The sequence below is a fragment of the Leguminivora glycinivorella genome, chromosome 7 (genome assembly GCF_023078275.1).
Source record: "Leguminivora glycinivorella isolate SPB_JAAS2020 chromosome 7, LegGlyc_1.1, whole genome shotgun sequence".
NCBI classification, from domain to species: domain Eukaryota; kingdom Metazoa; phylum Arthropoda; class Insecta; order Lepidoptera; family Tortricidae; genus Leguminivora; species Leguminivora glycinivorella.
Window position 1 is genome coordinate 11,910,862 of NC_062977.1, and position 22,600 is coordinate 11,933,461.

Sequence of the window (22,600 nt, forward strand, 5' to 3'; positions counted from 1 at the left end):
TCATCACCATCATTATCGCGTTATCCCGGCATTCACCGCGGCTCATGAGAGCCTGGGGCCCGCTTTTAATAATTTAGGTATTGACAAAATAATTAAAAACTTACCGGTACATTTGTTACTTCTACTATTGCAATATTTATCATTGGAACAATCTGAATTATCGACACATTCCACTTTGAAACAACCAATATTTTTATCTAGAGGATTGCCGAGATATCCTTTTTTGCAAGAACATGTAACTCTATGGTTTATAACTAAACACATTGCGTTTAACCCGCATGCTTTAGTCTGACAAGGATTCTGGCATTTTCCTCGTATACAAGCCAGTGAACTGTCACATTGTTCATCTCGTCTACATTGATTAGGTAGTATACATCCAGTTTTATAAGGATCACCAATAGCTCCAGTTGGGCAAATACATTTGAAATTCCCTATAGTGTCTTCACACAGAGCTGATGGGTGGCACGGATTCTCTAAACATTCATCGATATTAATACATTCATCAATATTTAATTGAAATCCAGGTAAGCAATGGCATGTTGTTGATTCACAACGTTGGTTACTGAGGCAATCTGCATCTGATTTGCAACCTGGTATGCATAATCCAGAGCTGCAATGTTCTCCGTGTAAACAGTTTCCACTTGAGTGGCAGATTTTGTGGCATTTATTATCATTGCATTTCTCACCAATCGCACACCCAGAGTTATCTTGACACGGCACTTGGCACAAAAATCCAATACACATATGATCTGGAGGACATTCGGATGTTCTACTGCACGCACTTGGTATCCGTACACAGCCTTGTTGAGGAGAAGGCGTTCCTTCAAAACCGAGTGGACATTCACATTTTGTACTATGATTAATTCTTGAACAAATGGCATTCGGACCACACACTCGTGTTGCAAGACATGGATTAACACATTTATTGTTTATGCAAGATTCTTCGCTGGCACAGTCATCATTAACTCTGCAGCCAACTAAACATTGTCCGCCTACACATGCTTGTCCAATGCCACATTGCGAATGCTTTGCGCATTGTGTCATGCAAAAGTTCTTTAGGCATATATCTCCTCTATCGCATTGGCTGGAGTTTTTGCAAGCAGTTAAACACTGTCCATTGTAGCACACATCACCCTCGCAATGACCATCATTATCACAGGTTAGCAGCTTTTTCTTACAAGCATTGCCGCCTTGAATGCTTTCATAGCCTTCGGGACATAAACAGATAGCTTTTCTATCTACAATTTTACATAAAGAATTTATACCACATGCTCCATCACACGGATTTACACATCGTCCTGCGATGCAAGTTGCTTCTAACGGACAGTCATCATCAGCATTAAGACATTCGTCCTGAACTCTACATACTCCTGTTTTGTCACTTGTCAGTCCAACGGGACATTTACATGTATAAGATGTAAGATGGGGCTCACATATGGCAGTTGGATGACAAGGATTTGGATTGCAAACCTCTATTTTTCTACAATTGACCTCTGGTATTGGATCTGCTTTATAACCACTCGGGCATTGACAACTCATTTTATGATTTTCTGCTAAACATACAGCATTATCACCACAAGAATCCTCAGCACATGCATTCATACATGTATGTGTCATACGGTTACACAATTCGTGGGCTAAGCAATCTGTGTTATATATGCAAGGGACTGATTGACATCCTTTTTCTAAATCATCGGGATTACCGGTGAAGGGCCCAGATGGACACTGACACTTTGCAACATGGTTATTGGTTACGCAAATAGCATTTGGACCACAAATTTTTTGTTGACAAGCTGATGTACATTTTTTAATAGAATCAACATATTTACAAATCTCATTCTCTCGACATTGAGCATCATCGATGCATTGGTTTTTATTGATAGGTAAACATCCATCACGGTCATTGGGATTTCCTATAAAACCAGATAAACACTCGCATTGACTTTTATGACGTCTTGTTATACATTTTGAATTCTGGGGGCAGCTAAATGCTAAACAGTTGTCAATACATTTTCTGACACCGAGTACATCTTTTTGGCATGACTTGTTGTCGTCGCAGTCATCATTTTTTTCACAGCTTGGAGTAGACGGTTGCTCACAAATAGAGGTAACAGGATTCCAACGGAAATTATCTTTGCAATCACAACGTGCACTGTTGTCTATCACTTTACATACTTCGTTAGCGCTGCATGCTATAGTGGAACATAAATCTATACACCTATGTGTAGAACCATCAACTGGAATACAAAGTTGGGGTTCTGTGCAGTCGTTGTGTCCATTGCATTCAATTACATTTGATTCACCATGCTCTAAATAGCAGCCAGATTTAACGTCATTAGCTTTGCCCACATACCCTTCAGCACATAAACAATGAGCTTGATGATTGGCGCTAACACATAATGAATTAGGTCCACATTGCAACTTACTGCAAGAATCCACACATTTCCTAACATTTTTTGCTACCTGGAAGCATATTTCAGTATCTTTGCAATCACCATCTGCCATACACTTATTATCGAGAACGCACCCATCTTGCAAATTATTGGGATTCCCTGTATAGCCGGGTAAACAATGGCAAATGCCTTCTTCGCATATTGATTTCGGACCACAAGACATTTTGCGACAAGCATCAACACATCTGGATCTTTCACAAATGTATCCATCTGGGCATGTAGCATTATGAGTACAAGTGCAACTATTGCCTTCTGTACACTTCGAAATTGATACATGCGAACAAAGTTCGTACGGATTACCTACATAGTGGCTTTTGCAGATACAACTGAAACTTCCTGGGGTATTGATGCAAATTGCATTCTCAGCGCATGGTTTCGAACTACATTCATCTATGTCAATGCATTGTAAATTTGGATTTCCAATATAACCTGGCGGACAGAGACATTCGACATGTGATCGTGTTTGTTGACAAACAGCGTTTCGACCGCAAGATGCTTTAGCACAAGTTATTTGTCTTCGAGAGAGGCATTTGATATATGGATTTCCTGTATAACCTTTGTTACATTTACAAGAGTTTGAAAGTCCGTAAACACAATGTGCGTTATCCCCACATCCTGGCTCACACGTTGGTGGTGAAATCGCTGAAATATAAAATGTTATTTATTTTATTGTAACGGATACGAGAATATACGTTCACTAAAAGAGTGAGTATACTTACGTGGCATGCATAACAAATCAGGGTTTCCGACAAAGAAATCATTACAAACGCATTTTCCACTTTCTTCATTGCACGATGCGCCTACTCCACATACTACGCCTTCACATCGCTGGCGACAACGCCCGGCCACACATGACATAGGTTCCTCACACGGTGCGCCCGGCCCGCACACGTCTCTTCTACAAGAGCCCCCCGGGAATGGATTCCCTACCATGCCCTCACGGCAGACGCATGTTGGTCCTGATTTTGATATAATACATTGTGCACGAGAAGCGCATGAGAATGAATCGCAACCTGGAAATGAATTATCCTGATTATTATTACTATATTAAATGATTAACCTATCTCTAAAATAAGTTAATTATTTAGTATTCATTTGTATAAATTATTTTTAAATTTTATATTTACCGGATATGCATTTTCCACCTTCAGGTTTTGTGTATCCGGGATTGCAGCGACACCATGCTGCGTGATTATCGACTTCACAAAATGCATTAGGTCCACAAGATACACTTCCGCAAGGTGAAAGGCAAGTGCGATTTAAGCATGATAACGTATTCGGACATTCATTGTCAGAGCTACAAAGTTGTTTTTGTGTCGGCTCTTCCTCGACGCTACCTAGAATTAAAATAGAACACAAATTCAAAATTAACTATCGCAAAAAAATATACTAATACGATTATTTGATCAACATGACATAATAACTCACATCCGGTTTTATAAGGATCTCCAATCATATTTTGAGGGCATTCACACTGAAAACCTCCTTTTTTGTCGTGACATATAGCACCATATGCACAGGGGGCACTATGACATTCGTTTCTGTTTGTGCAGCCTGTATAGGGATCTCCCTCGAATCCAGCCATACACATACACCTGGGTGGATCACTGGGTGTACACTTTGCATTTATTCCACAAGTAAACCTCTCGCATGGGCTTTTGCACTTTTGACCGTCAGTTACGTCTAGATAAAATGGCGGTGGGCAAACACACTTCCCTGGTTCAATACATTTCTCATTGGAAAAGCAATCAGAATCGCTAATACAACGTTTTTGGTTAATGCTACAATGCCCAGTAGTGATGTCTTGACCATAACCCGGTGGACATTTACAAATAAAAGACCCAACTGTATTTATACATTCCGCACCGATGCCGCAAACGGGCTGACCAGCAGTGCATTCGTTTATATCTTCGCATGAACCATCAAGAGTTTGAGAAAATCCAGATGGGCAAGCACAGTAACTTACTCCGTCCGAAATAACTATGCACTCGGCACCCTTCCCGCATTTTTTATCTTTGGAGCACCCTGATAAAACGCAATTACCATTTACAACTTTGTATGGTGGTTGGCATTGACAATTTATATCATTACACATTTCACATAGGTTATAAGGGTTGCCACTATATTCCGACGGACATTTGCACTCGTAACTTCCTGGTAGGTTTTTACAAATTGCATTTAGACCACACGGCGAGTGTCCATGTTGAGTACATTCGTTGATGTCTTCACATAAACCCGTTTCTTTACTACGAATGTAACCTTGAGAGCAAATGCATACATTTTCTGCGTCGTGTGATATACATTGTTCGCCAATAGGACAAGGATTAGTGTCACTACATTCACTGGGCATTTTGCCAGGCACGCATCCATCAATGTAAGGGTCCCCGTGGAAGGTTCCGGGACATTCGCATTGGAAGTTTCCAGGTAAATTCTTACAGACAGCTCCAGTGCCACATGGATTCGATAAACACTCATTGATATCTTGACAACCTCCGAGAGATGACGGGTTCCCCGTGAAACCGCTTCGGCACGTGCACTGAGCCGTTTGATCTGTCAGTAGGCATTCGGAGTTGCTTCCGCAATGTAAAGTTTCACAAGGATCTACAACAGATAAATAAAAAATAAATTATAATTGACATGTAATATGTATTTATAAATATATATCTTCTTTTACATTCAGAAACACAAAAAATATGTTAGTCAAATGGTTTTATTAAGTTGCATTTTTTTAAATAATTATATACATTTGCTTGTGACTGTACATATTTATTTACTTATATAGTGTTACATGAGCTCGCTCCATCGTAGGCCACGTCTTCGTCTCGGCTAGTCTGTGGCCATGAGTAAGCCCATTTATAATTTAAAAAAAAATACTTACGCCTGCATTCATTGCCAACGTTAGGATCTGGACACAAACATCTTGAGTTTTGATCGCATATAGCATTCCCGGGACATTCATCATTATTTCTACATAAAAGGATTTCAGCACATCGCACTCTTGGATCAGGGTCGGGCACTGTGCCTTCAGCACATTCACAGCTGTACGAACCATCTCGATTAATACATTCGGCGTTAACACCGCAAACTCCGTCAGTTTGACATTCATCGATATCTATACATTGTTTATATGCATTTCCAGTATAACCTTCTGGACACTGGCACATGAAGCTGCCCAATGTGTTTGAGCATCTCGCATTTATACCACAGCGGCCGACGGGTCCAACAGAGGTGTCACATTCATTAATATCGATACAACCGGCTGCTATGTCGGTGGGGTCGAAGGTCCAACCATCATCACATACGCAGTAAGCTTCAGTGCCATCTGGTTTGCAATAGGCGTGATCTCCGCATTTCACATCATCACACGGAGCGCGGCATTTTACTGTCGGTGGTGATCCTACGAATCCTGAGGCGCACTCACATTCGTATGAACCGAGCGTATTAATACATATAGCATTTTCTCCGCAAGTAGATGTTTTTGTCGCACATTCATCGATATCAACGCAAACTGATCCTTTTGCATCGAATCCCTCTTTACAGAAACATTGATTTTCTATACATTCGGCATTATTTGTACAGTCAAAATTAGATTTGCATAGAGTATTGACGTCGATCTGAAAGTATTACAATTAATGTAAATAATATCTATGCAATACCGTTATTATGAAATTATAAAGTGATATCTTGAATTACAACATTTACAACAAGGTATGAAAATGTTTATGTATTTTACCTGTTCACAGGCGATTTGTGGGTCAGGTTTAGCTCTGTACCCTTGAGGGCAGACGCAGTTGTAGCCGGGCGCAGCATTCTCGCAGACGGCATGCGTGCCACAGGGGCGTTCCAGCGCTTCACATTCGTCGACGTCGCGGCAGCCGTGCGGCGCGCGTGCATCGCCTGTGTACTCCGGTTCGCACGCGCATACGTAACTGCCCACAGTGTTGGTACACACGGCGTGGTCGCCGCACACCTTCTTGCTACTCTTACATTCATCCACGTCTGGTGTAAAAAACAACTCACGTCTAAATTACATCTACCGCCGGCGCACCTGGTTTAAATACATACGCACGCAATAGGAACGCCGACGGCCACTACGAAGTCTACGAAGAACAAGAAACAGGAGAACAGATGACTGAGCATATAACAGTGTTAAAGAAATCGACCTAAGTCGTGAAGTAGAAACTGGAAGGAAGAAGTTTTATCTAATAAAACAAAATAGTTCACGAACAAGGATCCGTCAATGCCTCTTGTCGCCAACAAATTTAGCTACAAAACTCCTCGGACGGTTGTCTTTCGATCGCCGATGTGAATGCACCAACTAGCTGAAAATTGGTTCGTTACATTTGTCGATAAATGTTTCGAATGAAGTGATAATTAGTAAAAGCGTGAAGCTACCGCGCGTCCGGATGCGGTAGTGTTCAGCGCGATTCGTTACACGCGACCAGTTAAGTATAATACCATAAAGCGTTAGCCCACACAGTAGTAGAGCAGGTTAGCATTTCACTTGAGGCATTTTGGTTGCTTACCAGTGCATCCAACGTCTGGATTGCCTTGGAAACCGGGCGGGCAGATGCAGCGGTAAGCGCCGGGTAGGTTCTGGCAGAGAGCTCCGCGACCGCACTGGGCGCGCGCGCACGCATCCAGCTCCTGGCAAGCAACGCGCGGGTCACCTTCGCTGCCGGGGGGACAACTGCACTCGAAGCCGCCTTCCACGTTTCTGCACGTCGCACCTGCGCCGCATGCAGACCCGCTTGCGCACTCATCCACGTCCACGCACTGGCTCGATCAAAGAGGACTCGATGACACGCATGTTATAAATATATCTACGCTATTACCTATTATCTACGTAAAAAAATTGAAATAAATAACATAATGAAAAATTTACTATGACTTCAAATCATCTATATTTTTAAATCTTGAATCCTAATTGTCAAATAGTGCATGAATATTGTTAATATTCATCAACGAAAGTTGTTTTATTGGAGAACGGTGGCTAAAGACAAAGGGCGTGCCGGGATGAGCTAAGTGATTCTGCCCCCGACGAATTTGGGCTTTTAATTTTTATGGTTGGTCTGGCTCTACACCAGTAATTAATGTGCAAAATTTGAGCACACTAAACTTTATAGTTAATGTAAAAGAAAAAGAATAATCATTTTCCTTGATAACTTTTTTTCTAGTTAACCGATTTTAGTATAATTTACATTTGTTGTACATTGAGTCAAGATAATTTTATGACGTAGAAATATTCTCATTGTTTCATAGCAAAAAATAAAAAAAAGCTGACTAAACTTTTTAATTTTTTTTAAATTACTTACAGGTTAGAGACCGCTCTAGTTTTTTCGCCAGTATTATGTAGGTATGCAATCTGCACGTTTCTCTAAAGAGGTTTCACACATTTCGTATTATGTTATATTAAGGCGAGTCTAGGAAATGTATGTAAAGTAATTTATGTAAAGATATCTCTATGTTCTCCCTCAGATAACATTTTGAAAAAAAAATATGTTGTAGGTTATTAGTGGGTGTACTATTGGCGAAAAAACTAGAGCGGTCTTTAACCTGTAAGTAATTTAAAAAAAATTAAAAAGTTTAGTCAGCTTTTTTTTTATTTTTTGCTATGACACAATGAGAATATTACTACGTCATAAAATTATCTTGACTCAATGTACAACATATGTAAATTATACTAAAATCGGTTGACTAGAAAAAAAGTTGTCGAAGGAAAATGATTTTTCGTTTTTTTTTTACAAAACACCAACCATAAAAATTAAAAGCCCAAATTCGTCGGGGGCAGAATCACTTAGCTTATCTTGGCACGCCCTTTAGGAACATCTATGAAATAACTGTATTAATGCAATAGTCATATAATTAATGTGTACAATTGTACATATTTATAATTTTAATAAAATACCGGTTTACGAAATACATACTTATTATCTATATTGAATCCAAAATAACTTACACCATCGAATGGATTTCCAGTGTAACCAGCTAGACAGGCGCATGTATAATTTCCCGGATAATTTTGGCAGATAGCATTGATTCCACAAGCACCAGGTCGCCGACATTCGTCGATATCTAAAATGTATATTTAGGACTTATCTAACTAACTGAACAATGGGAGTTAATGTTATCATGTTAATATATTTTTTCATCACATTTACTGCTAAAATGTCTTATTGCATCTAAATACGTGTACGCCTGTACGGAAGAATAAAGTACTATTCAGTTCACAAGGGAGTCATGGATTTAGTTTTAAAAATTTAGTACCTATCCGCACAATAGGTACATCAGACTAAGGATGTTTCAATCAGCCAAGGATTTTTGTTGCACAACCAAAATTTGACTATTCAGCTATATCAGCTCTAAAAAATCGCATTTATTTATGTTTTACAATTATTTTAGTATGTTTTGCATTTAATTAGTAAATTTCACTCCGATAAATTGTAATAATTTACAATCTGGCTGCTGGTATAACATGTCATCGAAATAAAAGGCAGTTTGTAGCGTTATATGTGGTAGATTTATTTAAAAAACCGGCCAAGTGCGAGTTGGACTCGCTCACCGAGGGTTCCGCTTCCGTACAAACTTTCTTTCAAACTACCTACCTAGGTAAAATAATCTCATGTTTCTAATGTAACTAATGACTTGACTAGTAAACAAGAAGCTAGAAGTATAGGTACTAATACTACTAATGAGCATTATTGTGTAAAGCGCCATCTCTTGGTGAATTCGCTAACTAATTTGCCCGACCTGTATAGTATGTTGGTTTTTCGGGGATAATTCTCTATAATGCTTACCGATTTTGACAGTTTTTACTTTATTGAAAAGAAAATAGTTTACGTAATATCCCGTAATATTTAGCATAAAACCAATGTTTCCTAACATTTTCATAATTTTTCATTGGTATATTTCGGATTTTTACGGACATTTAGCTCCAATTGTATGTTTCTTTGGACATTGAATTTAATTTATATGCAATATTTTAGTCTTTGTTTGTGCTCAAAAAGTGTTTGTAAACAAACAATGGATTTATATGAAGAATCCGATATAGTGAAGATACACTACTGGTCGTTTTTATGGTCGTTTTTTCTTCTCAAATGTGATGAAAAACATTGTGTAACTCAGAAGGTAAGGATATTATTATATAGCCTGCGGCTGTCGTGAATTATAACACTCGTTATCGTTATCAATACAGGGTGCGTAGCCGAATGGCACAAACGCTCACGAAACGAAACGCTAGTAGATATCTATCCCTATCGCTCTTGCGTATTGGCGCGACAGAGCCGGACTACGTTTCGTTTTCGTTTGGCGTCGGAGAAATGCCATTCGGCTACGGGGCCTGATATCCCCTTACCTCCTTTGTTGCGCAATGTACTATTCAGCAATTCCCGTCAACTTTGTACAATGCCACGTCAGCAAATTTTAATTGATCCTATTTTGTTACCAACATTTAGTAATATAATTCGACTTTCGTAAGATATATACAGGATAATTGTTATAATTAAGAAAATATAGATACTAGAGAACCTTAATGACGAAATAAAACTTAATAAAATCTCAATTCATCAACAAAATCTTGGTAACAAAATAGGAATTAATAAAAACAAATTTAACTTTTCCCTTAATTTTTGTACAAACTTTTCGAGAACTGCTGTATTACGAATTCGATAGGGACTAATTGTATATACCTAATACTATTAATATTATATCATAATGGAAATATACCTCGGCACTCTTCCTCGCCATCTCCTTCGAATCCACGATTGCATTTGCAGATAAAATGAGCAGGCAAATTGCAACACTCAGCGTTTGCTACACATCGTGATGCCACTGCTGGGTCTTCACATTCGTTTATATCTGGCGATTACAAAAACGACAAATACAATCCCATACTTCTTAAGGTATTAAACACAATAGCGCAAGTATAATAAGTATCAGTCTTTTTACTAACCTCTGCAAGTAAACCCATCGCCTTCGTAGCCTGGGAAACAGGAACATTGGAAACTACCCACCGTATTTGTACAGTGAGCAAAAACATCACATGGCCGTTCCTTACATTCGTTTACATCTAAAACAAATGCATGTAAATCAAGTTTTCGTCATGCAATGACAATTAATAACACTATCGTTTCTTAATTAAAAAGTGTATTAACTTACCGGCTTCTTGGCAATTGCATCCTCCGAAACCGTCATTACAATGGCACACTCCGTTCAGACAAGCTCCATTTATACACTGCGCGCCATCTTCTTTGGTACAATCGTCTAAAAAAATATGTATATAAATAGAAACTTTGTAGTACGTTTTTGGAATACATCATTTAAATTTAAACGTTACCGCTAATTCGTCCTGAGCCATAAGTTCGCGATGCTGTTTCATGATTCATTTATATTTCTGAATAGTGCTTATCAGACATATTATTATATTTCTTAAAATGGTCTTTCGACCAATGTAATTGACCCGTAACTCGGAATAGTTATTTTGTTGTAAAATGTTGTTTAACGTGCGTTATTGATACTCGAGCAAGCGAAAGAGTCCAATATTGAACCGCGAGCGTAGCGAGTGAAGCGAAGGGTTTCAAGGCACGTAGGTTAAACAATTTGACCACATAGTGAAACCAAGGATGATATAATACCGGGACAGACAAAGCCCATACAAAAAAGCGTACCCCTGAAATATATGGGCCTTTTAGGATTAAAACTAGATGGCGCTGTTTCGCAGCTTGGAAGTGGCCAAAATCATATTTTCCCCAAATTTTTTTGCGTGTTTTATTTTTTAAAAGAACAAATGACATGCTTTAATATCATGATATCACGTCAATACACATTTTGAAAAAAAAAAATTGTAAGCATCATCAGTGTAGTTATGATGGTATTTAATAGGTGGCGCTAAAAAATGGAGGTACGATTCTTAATATGAAAATTGTAAATCCTATATAAATCATCCTTGGTGAAACTTTTCACCACACCAACACGAGGAAAATATTAACTGGAAACGTGAAACTAAATTAAATTCATCAGTATTTAACATTTTTTATTAGAAATGATCATTTAAACGTCAATTCAACCAGCCAGTTTTGGGCATCAAGTTAAAATTTGTATGAAATAACTCTGGTGGATAAAATGCAACTTTGTCATTCGTTTTAGAAGCATTAAGAGAGCCTTTACCAGTTGGTGAGGTGGAAGAATATTTAAAGCGTATGGGGAAATTTTACTCAATAACGGCAGATGACTCACCTGTGCATTTCAGCTCTGACCTAAGTTCGTCGGAAGCTTTATAGCAGTCTGGCACTCCGTCGCATAATTTCGATAATTCATATAATTGTAATATTTGTGTTGATTCGTTTACTTGACAGCCAAAATAGCCGTCTTCTAAATTTAAGAAAAATACTTCTCGTTTTATTCCTAAACCTATTCCATATTGGCCTTCTGTCGCTACCTGTAAAACAATTGAGAATAATTTTCACACGTCGATCGCCTGTTTAGGAATTGCAAAATTATTTTCTAATGTGAAGTTAGTATTAAAAGGAACACAAATAGGCAAATTAAGGGTTAAGTGCGTCCTGTGCATCTTTTAAATATGTCTTTTAAACGACACATTTTAGTACTACAGACCTCTATGTTCAGGATTCAGGAGTGTTGTTATATTTTATAAATTTTATAATAACGGGAGAGCTGATGGTCTCTCCCGTAACCAAAGTTCGTAAATGTGTCGAGACTATACCAAATAGATACACATTTGAAAAAATATAATGCTCACACAGTTTACACACTATATACCTAACGGCTCAGCCACGACATTGGTCTAAGCGCGACAGCGGTGAGCGGCGGCCATACATTGGAGCGAGACACAGCGATGGGACTTTTCATTCGCACGTATGGCTGCCGCTCACCGCTGCCGCGCTTAGACCAATGTCGTGGCTGGGCCGTTATAGTGGGTACCTACTTAAATAGGCATGTATTTATTGGAAAACAACATCCATCACCAGGCTCTTCGCTAACCTAAAGTTTGTATAATTATGTATATTTTTGATACCAGCCGGTCGATTAAAATTTTAAGTACTTAACACTTTTATTACCGATCGATATTACGAGTACATGACCTATACGAGGGCTGCTACTTATGTTTCGGGAATGGACCACTTACAGGAACAATATTGAATATGTTTATATAACAAATAAAAATATAACTCTTTGCAAGTAGAATCATAGTAGAGTAGTTTGTTTCATATATCTATCAGTCCGTTTCACATTGTAGCATTATTTAAAAAAAAATGTTTCATCTTCAAGGGATTTACTAGTGAAATTTTTCGTGTGAATGTGTGTGATGGTTTTTTTACGATTTTCGCCTTGGGTTTACTCAAAAATATCGCACGGATCAGATTTTTTCGACCTTAGGGGAGGAAGTCCCATTGAAGATCAATATGTATCGACGGTTTAATGAGTTTCATCGTGGTCATCGTATGTTTACGGAAAATTTAAAAAAAAAGCTATTATCCCACAAAATATAAAAACTTTAAAACAAAGATTAGTTCGCAAAATAGCCGTTTTTACATACAAAATGCACGTTTTGTATACAGCAATCAGAATGAAAAAGTGCTATGAAAAGTGCAAACATAAGAATGGAAAAGTCTAACAAATATGAAGGCATTGAAGGCAATAAAATCATTTACAACTATGGATATTTCTTTTTTTTGTTTTCCGGGTATTTAAATAGCAGCCCTCGTATTGGCCTGCTAAATATTAGGAACCCTTGTGGTGTTATTATAAAGTATATGAATTACTTACATGTGTCGTTGTGACTAAAAGCGTCCAAACCACTAGAGGTAAGGTGTCTATATACATGGTCTCTGAAACAAATGAAACAAATAAATGTTAAAAGATTATATTCGACGTGTAATGTGTCTGTCTGAAGGGATTGAATTTAGATTACTGCCTATTATAAGGTCAACTTATCTTGAAACAAATACATATAATCAGTGTCCAAATTCGATAAAAGCGGAATTCTAGTTCTAGAGCCTTTAGTGGTAGAGAAAATTTTAGCCCTCATTCATATTCGAACATAGACAGCTTAGAGACGTCAATCACCCGTGACGTACATAAACTCCTATATTGGTTTTGGGCTCGTCCTCAATGTGTCATAAACTCAGGTTCTCCACTTTAACCTAGGAGGGAGACCGCCAAGACCGCTAGTGGTTACCATTAACAACACAATCCTTCCGCAAGTCAACTCTGCCAATTTTTTGGGCGTTACACTCGACCAATCGCTAAAATGGGACACCCAAATTCAATTAGTATGCACTAAGTTGGCAGGAATCTGTTTTGCACTTAAAAGATTGTCTTTTGTTCTTCCTCAAGCACAAATGCGGAATAGTTATTTTGCCCTTTTCCATTCTGTGCTAAACTACAGTCTAGAATTTTGGGGGGTCGCCGCTGACTGGCGTCGTGTTTTCGTGTTGCAGAAGCGAGCGGTAAGAATAATAGCCTACGTGCCTTCTGGCTCGCCAGCCAGACAACTATTTATATCATTACGAATTATGACATTACCATCGCAATATATTTTTAACATTGTAAAGTTCGTAAGAACCCACATTGACATATTCCCACACAGAGCTGGTAACTTGAGATGCTTAAGGAACAGGAACAGGAGTGTGCTCGCAACATCTAACTTCAGACTGACCAAATCTACCAAAACGACCTATGCTATTGGCCCTAAAATTTATAATTGTATCCCCGAACAAATTACTGCTATATCCAATGATAATGTAGTTTACAATAAATTTAAAAAATGGCTTATTGATACCTTCTATGACATTAATGAATTCCTTGAAATGTAATATTTAGCGCGATAATGTATTTAAATTGTATGGAACACATTTATACATTTTATAAGTTAATTCTTAGAGAAATAGGAATTACTTAGTTTAATGAATGTTTATGTTTCTGACGTGTAATGTATATGTACAATATCAATAAATATGAATATGGATAATGCTTAAATAAAAATTCTAATTGTGAACCAAACAATATTAACGTTGAAAATGGATTTGATCTCATATAAATATATATATATATATATATATATATACTAGCTTTTACCCGCGGCTTCGCCCGCGTAATAAAAGTATTCATTAAGATTTTCATTTGGATCCTTAGGTTTCTCTGTAGGTATATTTATCTGCGATTATTTCGATTGCACATAATACTTTTGCTTGCAATGATTGTAGAAATATTACACATCGACCACAGCGTAGGTAATTCTATATACGCTGAGGAAACCTTTATAAACATCCCACATAGCCCGTATTTCGACACTATGATCGGTGGGTAAAAAGTACTTTTTTCTATTATCCCTTAAAATTTTTTACATTTTGCTTATACTTATCGCAAACGTAATCTTCAAGCAAGCAAACAACGATCGTCTTAGAGCACATTGATTGTAGGAGACCGCCGACCGATTATCCGTATCCCTCTAACGATACCCATATTATCCGTATCCGTATCCGTATCCGTATCCGTATCCGTATCCGTATCCGTATCCGTATCGCTATCGCTATCGCTATCGCTATCGCTATCGCTATCGCTATCGCTATCGCTATCGCTATCGCTATCGCTATCGCTATCGCTATCGCTATCCCTATCCCTATCCCTATCCCTATCCCTATCCCTATCCCTATCCCTATCCCTATCCCAAACCCTATCCCTATCCCTATCCCTATCCCTATCCGTTATCAAGATGTTCAATGATTTCTTATCAAGTGCTAAAATATAAAGTTTCATGGTTTTATCTTTTAAAATTAAGAAATCCCATACAAACTTTCAACCTCTTTTTCAACCCCTTCATCCCTTTTTTTCGAAATAAAAAGTAGCCTATGTTCTGTCTCAGGGTCTAAAGATTGTCTGTTCCAAATTTCATCAAAATCGGTTGCGTGGTTTAAGCGGGAAAGCGTAACAGACAGACAGACAGAGTTACTTTCGCATTTATAATATTAGTATGGAGTATGGATTAGTATGGAAGTATGGATATGGATATGGATATATATCTTCTTCTTCTTCCTCCTACCCTTATCCCACGTTATGTGGTTTCGGTACAACACGTCTTCCTCTTCCGTTCTCCTCTATCTTTCGTCATCTCAACACTCACATCTTTCTTCCTCATATCCTCTTTCACACAATCCATCCAGCGTTGTTTGGGTTTACCCCTCCCTCTCCATCCATCAACCTTCATCTCCAACATTCTTTTGCCTATATGACATTCGTCCCTCCTCATTACATGGCCGTACCACGCCAACCTGCCACTCCTCATCTTTTCCGTTATAGGCGCAACTTTCAAACTTCCCCTAATATACTCATTCCTGATCCGATCCATTCTGATCACTCCACACATCCATCTCAACATTCTCATTTCCGCTACGTGCACTCTCCTTTCATCCTCCACCTTTGTCGCCCAGCATTCAGATCCATACAATACAACAGGCCTCACAATCGTCTTGTAGATTTTCCCCTTCGTCTTGTAGATTTTCCCCTTAAGTTTAAGGGGCATCCGTCGATCGCATGTTGTCCTGAGACCTGTCGCCATTTCATCCATCCCGCATTTATTCTGTTTTTCACGTCACGGTCGATGCTTCCGTCATTTGGAATAATGACCCAAGGTACCGGAAGTCGGAGCAGACTGGTAGGTATACACCATCTAAGGCAATAGGGGAAAAACTGGATAGACCACCGAAATCGCAGAACATATGTTCAGTTTTGGTTCTACTGATTTTCAGTCCCACACTTTCCAGTCTTTCTTGCCATTTTCCCAGTCTGCTCTGGACCTCAAGAGCATTTTCCCCAACAAGAACAATGTCATCGGCGAACAGCATACACCAGGGTGCTTCCTCCTGTATGTCCGATGTCAGAGCATCCATAACCAGGAGGAACAAATAAGGACTTAAAGCCGACCCCTGGTGTAGACCTACCGATACGTCCCACTGCTAGGCACAGGCCTCCTCTGACGCGTGAGAGGGCTCGGGCTGTAGTCCCCTTTTTTTAGGGTTCCGTAGTCAACTAGGAACCCTTATAGTTTCGCCATGTCTATCCGTCCGTCCGTCCGTCCGTGGATAATCTCAGTGACCGTTAGCACTAGAAAGCTGAAATTTGGTACCAATATGTATATCAATCACGCAGACAAAGTGGTAAAATAAATGTTTTATTGGGGTACCCTCCCCTACACGTAAAGTGGGGAGTATTTTTTTTTTTCATTTCAACCCTAAGGTATGAGTATGACATATTGTTCGATAAGTATTTAAAAATGAATAGGGTTTTACGAAAATCGTTTTTTGATATTGTTAATACTTTCGTAAATAATCGGTCCAAAAGTAAAAAAAAATGCATCCCCCCCCCCTCTAACTAACGAAGCATAAGTTTTAAAAATATGAAAAATATCACAAAAGTAGAACTTTATAAAGACTTTTCAGGAAAATTATTTTGAACTTGATAGGTTGAACAGTTTTTGAAAAAAATACGGGAAACTACGGAATCCTACACTGAGCGTGGCCCGACACGCTCTTGGCCGGTTTTTTTGAAAGAGGGGTACCTAATGCTTTACGCATACTACCCAGGCGCGGGGACGCGGACGGGCCTTTGGTGGTTATGTGGGACTCCCCTGGGCTGATGAGCCCCATGGTGTACCCACTAAAACTCATCTGTCGCCGTTGCCTTGCTATAAGGCGAGGTCCCAGGCACGCCGAACTCTAACTAACCCAATGCTTATTGGGAACCTCACATACACCCTTGATTTTTTCACTGATATACCTATTATGCAAGTTTCCTCGCGATATTTTCCTTCGCCGAAAAGCTACTTAGTGCTAAATGTGAAATTACATTTCGTACATAAGTTTGATCATATTATAATAAATAAAAACCTTAGACTTATATTGACCGGTATATAGACCGTGATTACCTTTTCATCGTTTTCGACGCAGTTGCGTGCATCATGGTCAATATAAGTCTAATGAAAAGACAAAACTCATAATAAAAACCTTATTTTTGACATTTTAGTATAATATGACTACTAGTAGTAGATAATTTACTAAAATTAAGTAACAGAACACAATAAGTTCATATTAATTTTCTTAAGATATAGTTAATAGGTATTTTGCAAATGTTTGCATTGCACATCGTGGTCGCTACCCGCATACATAGATCACATAATGTACAGTCAAGTGTGAAAATATGGGTGTACATGTCTTACTCAAAAATATGTCCCATAGCATCTTCATTCGGTGTAATAAGAGCCGTAATAAGTACAATATTTATGAGACGATTTTTTCGATACATAAATATTATTGCACTTGACTGTAACTGTAAACGTTCTTAAATACGGGTTAAATCAAAATAAGACAAGAATACTGAAATTGTTATGAAAATAGCAGTGTCTAGATTAGATGTTAGCGTAATAGGTGTTCCTATTTATTCAACGCTCAGATAAATTATCAAATACAGATAAATTGATAGTGCAGAATATTATTAAATCTAGTATTCTTGCAGTTACCAGCCACCATGTTGTTTCCGTTTATAATTATTAGTTGCGACAAAGGCGAAGGCCATCTCGCGAGGTCAGGTAACTGTGTGAATGGCACTTATTTTGGCCACTTACTTAATGTTCAATCAATACATTATTGTTACTATAGGTTATAACAAATGTCCGACGTATGTAACTGTCGTTTATATTATCAATTTGACTTAGTGCATGTTTTATCGAAGTAATGAATTAATGATAAAGAATGATACAACTAACTAGGGCTAAAATTCTCGAAGCATTAGCATAGGGAACGCAGTGGAGCCGTCACCAGGTACAATACTTTTTCATATAAAGGCGCTTATCCTCTTTGCTAGAAAGGGACCAAAATGTAAGTCTTCTGTTCTGTTTTTTTTTTTTCAATTTTATGCATCTACTCTATGTTAACAGCATTTTACATAGATAGATACAACATTTTGGATAAGTACATGCATTGAGTAACTTCACAAATCGAGAAACCGTATAACTCCAGCTGGTTGATGTGAAACTGTTTGCTACAGTGTATGATTATATTAATGGAACCGTTTGAAATCAGCTTTGCATTTCAATTCCGTTTGAAAATTGTTCAAGTTCATGATTACAAAAAGCACAATGAAAACATAAAAACAGCACTATGTTTTCATTTTATTTTTGTGAATCATTCGTTCATTAATTTAACCAAAAACTATTTCTATCCAATTCCGCTGCTCTTCATGTTCACCCCATTTCTGAACGTGTCAACTCTAGATAATGCACATTGCACAATATGACAAAGATTACAATAAGTAATGTGGAGGAGGTGGATGATAATATTATTTATTAATTAAAATATGTAGAAAGAGAGTTCTGTAGATGATCGTGCGTGATTATCAAATATTTCGACTTTCATCTGAGATTACATAAATATTCCATGCAGGCAATTATGGTCGCGCGATAAATGATAAAACATCAGGCCGTCCCTATCGCACTATTAGTAAGTGCGATAGGGACGGCCGATGTTTTATCATTTATCGCGTGACCATAATTGCCCTGCAGATCTAACAATTTTTGAAACATTCTATGTATAGATAGATAGTCTATTCTTGTCCTAAGTAATACATATCTAGTTTAACGAAAACAAGTAAGTTTTTTGCGAGTATTTACTTAAGACATACCTCTATATAATGTATAGGTCCATCATGTAACTGTTCAGAGCTAGCATAGTTGGACAAGGTAGTTTGTTGTATGTGTTATCTGTAGTTCTATACTACATTCATAGACCAGTGCAGCACTCAGCTGTAAATCAACGTCGTTGTCCTAGTTGTCGCAGCGTCCGCTAAATGTAGTACCGTCGGCAGCTAGCGACACGCGGTCACGTTACATAACCACAACAATATTATGAATTTCCCGTGGGCATAATTATGCTATCGTACACGTAACTATACCGTCAAACTTCATTATTTATCGGTTTCAATGAACTTGGTTCTGATGTTCACTGTTTCTCTCTGTATTAAGTATTTGTTTTGTAGAATAAACTAGTTTAGGACTACTAAATACTACTATGCTTCTTATCCATATTTGTAGCTATTACTTTATTAATTGCAGATATTAGTAGAGTATATTTAACTAGGTATAAAACATTGTAGCATTTACAAGTTAGCTGAAAATCTAATTTGCTACGAAGAAATACCCTGTTTATATGATTATTTAATGAGAACTCATTGAACAGACTGTAATACCTCTTAACTGTAACGGGTCACCTTACGGCTAGTTTTTCATTTGACATTTACTTAAGAAATACAATACATAAGAGTTTTGAATGATTCACGGTTATTTTCATTAGACTTATATTGACCGGGATATAGACCGTGATTACCTTTTTGATTTTTGTCGAGCTCCCGATATTTCGACGCAGTTGCATGCAATCCCGGTCAATATAAGTCAATATAATTAAACGAATAAAACATAATTATATATATATATATATATATAATATATATATATAATTTACGATTTTTTGAAGATCGTAAAATAAAATAAAATTAGATTATTAACATTAAATAAATGTCATATACAAAGAAAAAGTGACCAAGGCCTCCAGTGTTCCGAGCTGGAATCGAACCAGCGTACTCCGCTTACCGGGCGAATGCCTGAACCACTCGGCCATCGGTGCACGAAGGCAAGGGTCGAAATTTCCAAGTATATGACATTCCCGAAGGCTCGTGGCGCCCTCTACCGACCGATGGCCGAGTGGTTCAGGCATTCGCCCGGTAAGCGGAGTACGCTGGTTCGATTCCAGCTCGGAACACTGGAGGCCTTGGTCACTTTTTCTTTGTATATGACATTTATTTAATGTTTATAACATAATAGTAGTGTTACTACTTAAAAAATACAAGTTAAAATATTTTCTATGAAAATAATTTAATTTGTTCTTAGAGAATTAGATTATTATCCAAACTTTACCTTAACCTTCTTTTTAACCCCTTTATTTATTGAATCAGTCAGTCAATCAGGACTCTTGCATTCTCAATATCAATCTATCTAATTGATATTGAGAATGTACGCAGAGTAGTCTATGTACCTACCTAACTATACATAATTAGGCATTAAAATACTCGTATGATCCTTTTATGCAACTCATTTTATTCATCTCAAAAATATACGTTATAACTTTAGCGTCCCAATGTTTCTTTTAAATGTCTGCATGTTTTTTTATGTATACTATCATTCAAAAACAGCTGTCTAATGTTGCCCGTCGTATAACAAATTACTAAGTTACCATTTCTACTTACGCTGATATTCAAAATTAGAAACAATTTCGCTAAATGGTGAATTTGTAATATTGCTTTACAATAAATTCTTGAATCGAGAGATAATATTAGAAAGTGCATTTTCTACTTTATAGATTTTTTTCTCATAAGCCTATTAAAGAAACCGATGTTCAAATCCGGAAACTTTGCCAAAAATATTTAGTTACTTTTAGTAACTAGGTATTATTCTACGCATACGTTGGGATTTTGCAATCAAATCTTCAAGGGTTTTGAGGGACTATCATTTTCTCAATGATATATTACATTATTAGCTCACAAGCTCGTTGGTGTCTTTTGTTTTAATGGTTTGCCTTATGTCCCAGGTCGGTAATACGCGAAAACAATTAAGTGTAATTAGTTAACTCATTATTATAGTTGATTTGGAACGTTCAGAGAAAATAAGCAAGTTGAGTGGAGTAAACAAAACGTCTCAATTACTTACTCCTTTTCATCGGTACGTAGGTAGTTAATGTAGGTGTACCTAATTATAAGTAATTAATATGAAAAAACTTAAAAAACAAAACACTACAGTGAAAGATGCTTAGATTTAAAATTATCCTTAAATTTATTCAAAAGAACTTTATTTTAGTCAAGAGCACGTTAATTTTTATTTACCTAAATCATCCGTTTAGTCATTCCGACTGTACGATTGGCGTAAATCTTTGCGAAAAAGGTGGTATAAAGTATCTAACTATAGGACAGTACAGGTGCGGTATGATAATTTAATGAAGATTTAAAAAAAACCGGCTAAGAGCGTGTCGGGCCACGCTCAGTGTAGGGTTCTGTAGTTATCCGCATTTTTCTCAAAAACTACTGAACCTATCAAGTTCAAAACAATTTTCCTAGAAAGTCTTTATAAAGTTCTACTTTTGTGATTTTTTTCATATTTTTTAAACATATGGTTCAAAAGTTAGAGGGGGGGGGGGGACGCACTTTTTTTTCCTTTAGGAGCGATTATTTCCGAAAATATTAATATTATCAAAAAACGATGTTAGTAAACCCTTATTCATTTTTAAATACCTATCCAACAATATCACACGTTGGGGTTGGAATGAAAAAAATATCAGCCCCCACTTTACATGTAGGGGGGGTACCCTAATAAAACATTTTTTTCCATATTTTATTTTTGCACTTTGTTGGCGTGATTGATATACATATTGGTACCAAATTTCAGCTTTCTAGTGCTAACGGTTACTGAGATTATCCGCGGACGGACGGGCGGACGGACGGACGGACAGACAGCCATGGCGAAACTATAAGGGTTCCTAGTTAACTACGGAACCCTAAAAAAGTAAAGTATAAATATATTCTTCTCTATTCAGATTTTTTCTATTACCATATTTATTTTTTGTGACAAGTTTTAAGTGACAACACAATGGGTAATATAATTAGAATTAGTGGGAAACAATATTCGTAGTGTGTTACCATGCAGTCAATAAGCACAACTATGTTAAACTGTAGTATGTACCTGGCTATTGATGACAAGGTTTCTAACATGGATGACACAGTCCACTATTACGTCAGCTCTTAAGGTCGTAAGACACAAACAGTGCGACAATCTTCAAACATGGAAACCTTGACACACCTGGCAATTTATGATAAGTTAAGAGCAATTGCGGTACCTATGTTTTGCAAAAAGACACCGGGCTAACCCTGTCAGACATACTTAAATGTAATAAATAACACTTGCATGCATGTACATAGCTAAATCTGCAGGGCATGTGAAATTAAATAAACGAAGGTTTTTAAACTATTGCTTCTAAAAAAAATTTCAAATATTTAATAATCTTCCCATCCAAAAGTATTCAATTATTATTTTA

General features: G+C 37.5%; 1 protein-coding gene across 1 annotated transcript in view; it reads right to left on the minus strand.

Moving 5' to 3' along the window:
* The window catches only part of LOC125227790, a 141,226-nt gene that overhangs the window by 98,741 nt on the left and 19,885 nt on the right, over positions 1-22,600 (minus strand). The window contains 13 exon segments of the mRNA XM_048132131.1: positions 105-3,095; positions 3,173-3,466; positions 3,581-3,790; positions 3,882-5,054; positions 5,332-6,067; positions 6,187-6,452; positions 6,980-7,229; positions 8,413-8,528; positions 10,179-10,310; positions 10,405-10,521; positions 10,611-10,715; positions 11,688-11,889; positions 13,239-13,300. Coding sequence (XP_047988088.1) covers positions 105-3,095; positions 3,173-3,466; positions 3,581-3,790; positions 3,882-5,054; positions 5,332-6,067; positions 6,187-6,452; positions 6,980-7,229; positions 8,413-8,528; positions 10,179-10,310; positions 10,405-10,521; positions 10,611-10,715; positions 11,688-11,889; positions 13,239-13,295 — 6,649 coding nt within the window. The 5' untranslated portion in view covers positions 13,296-13,300.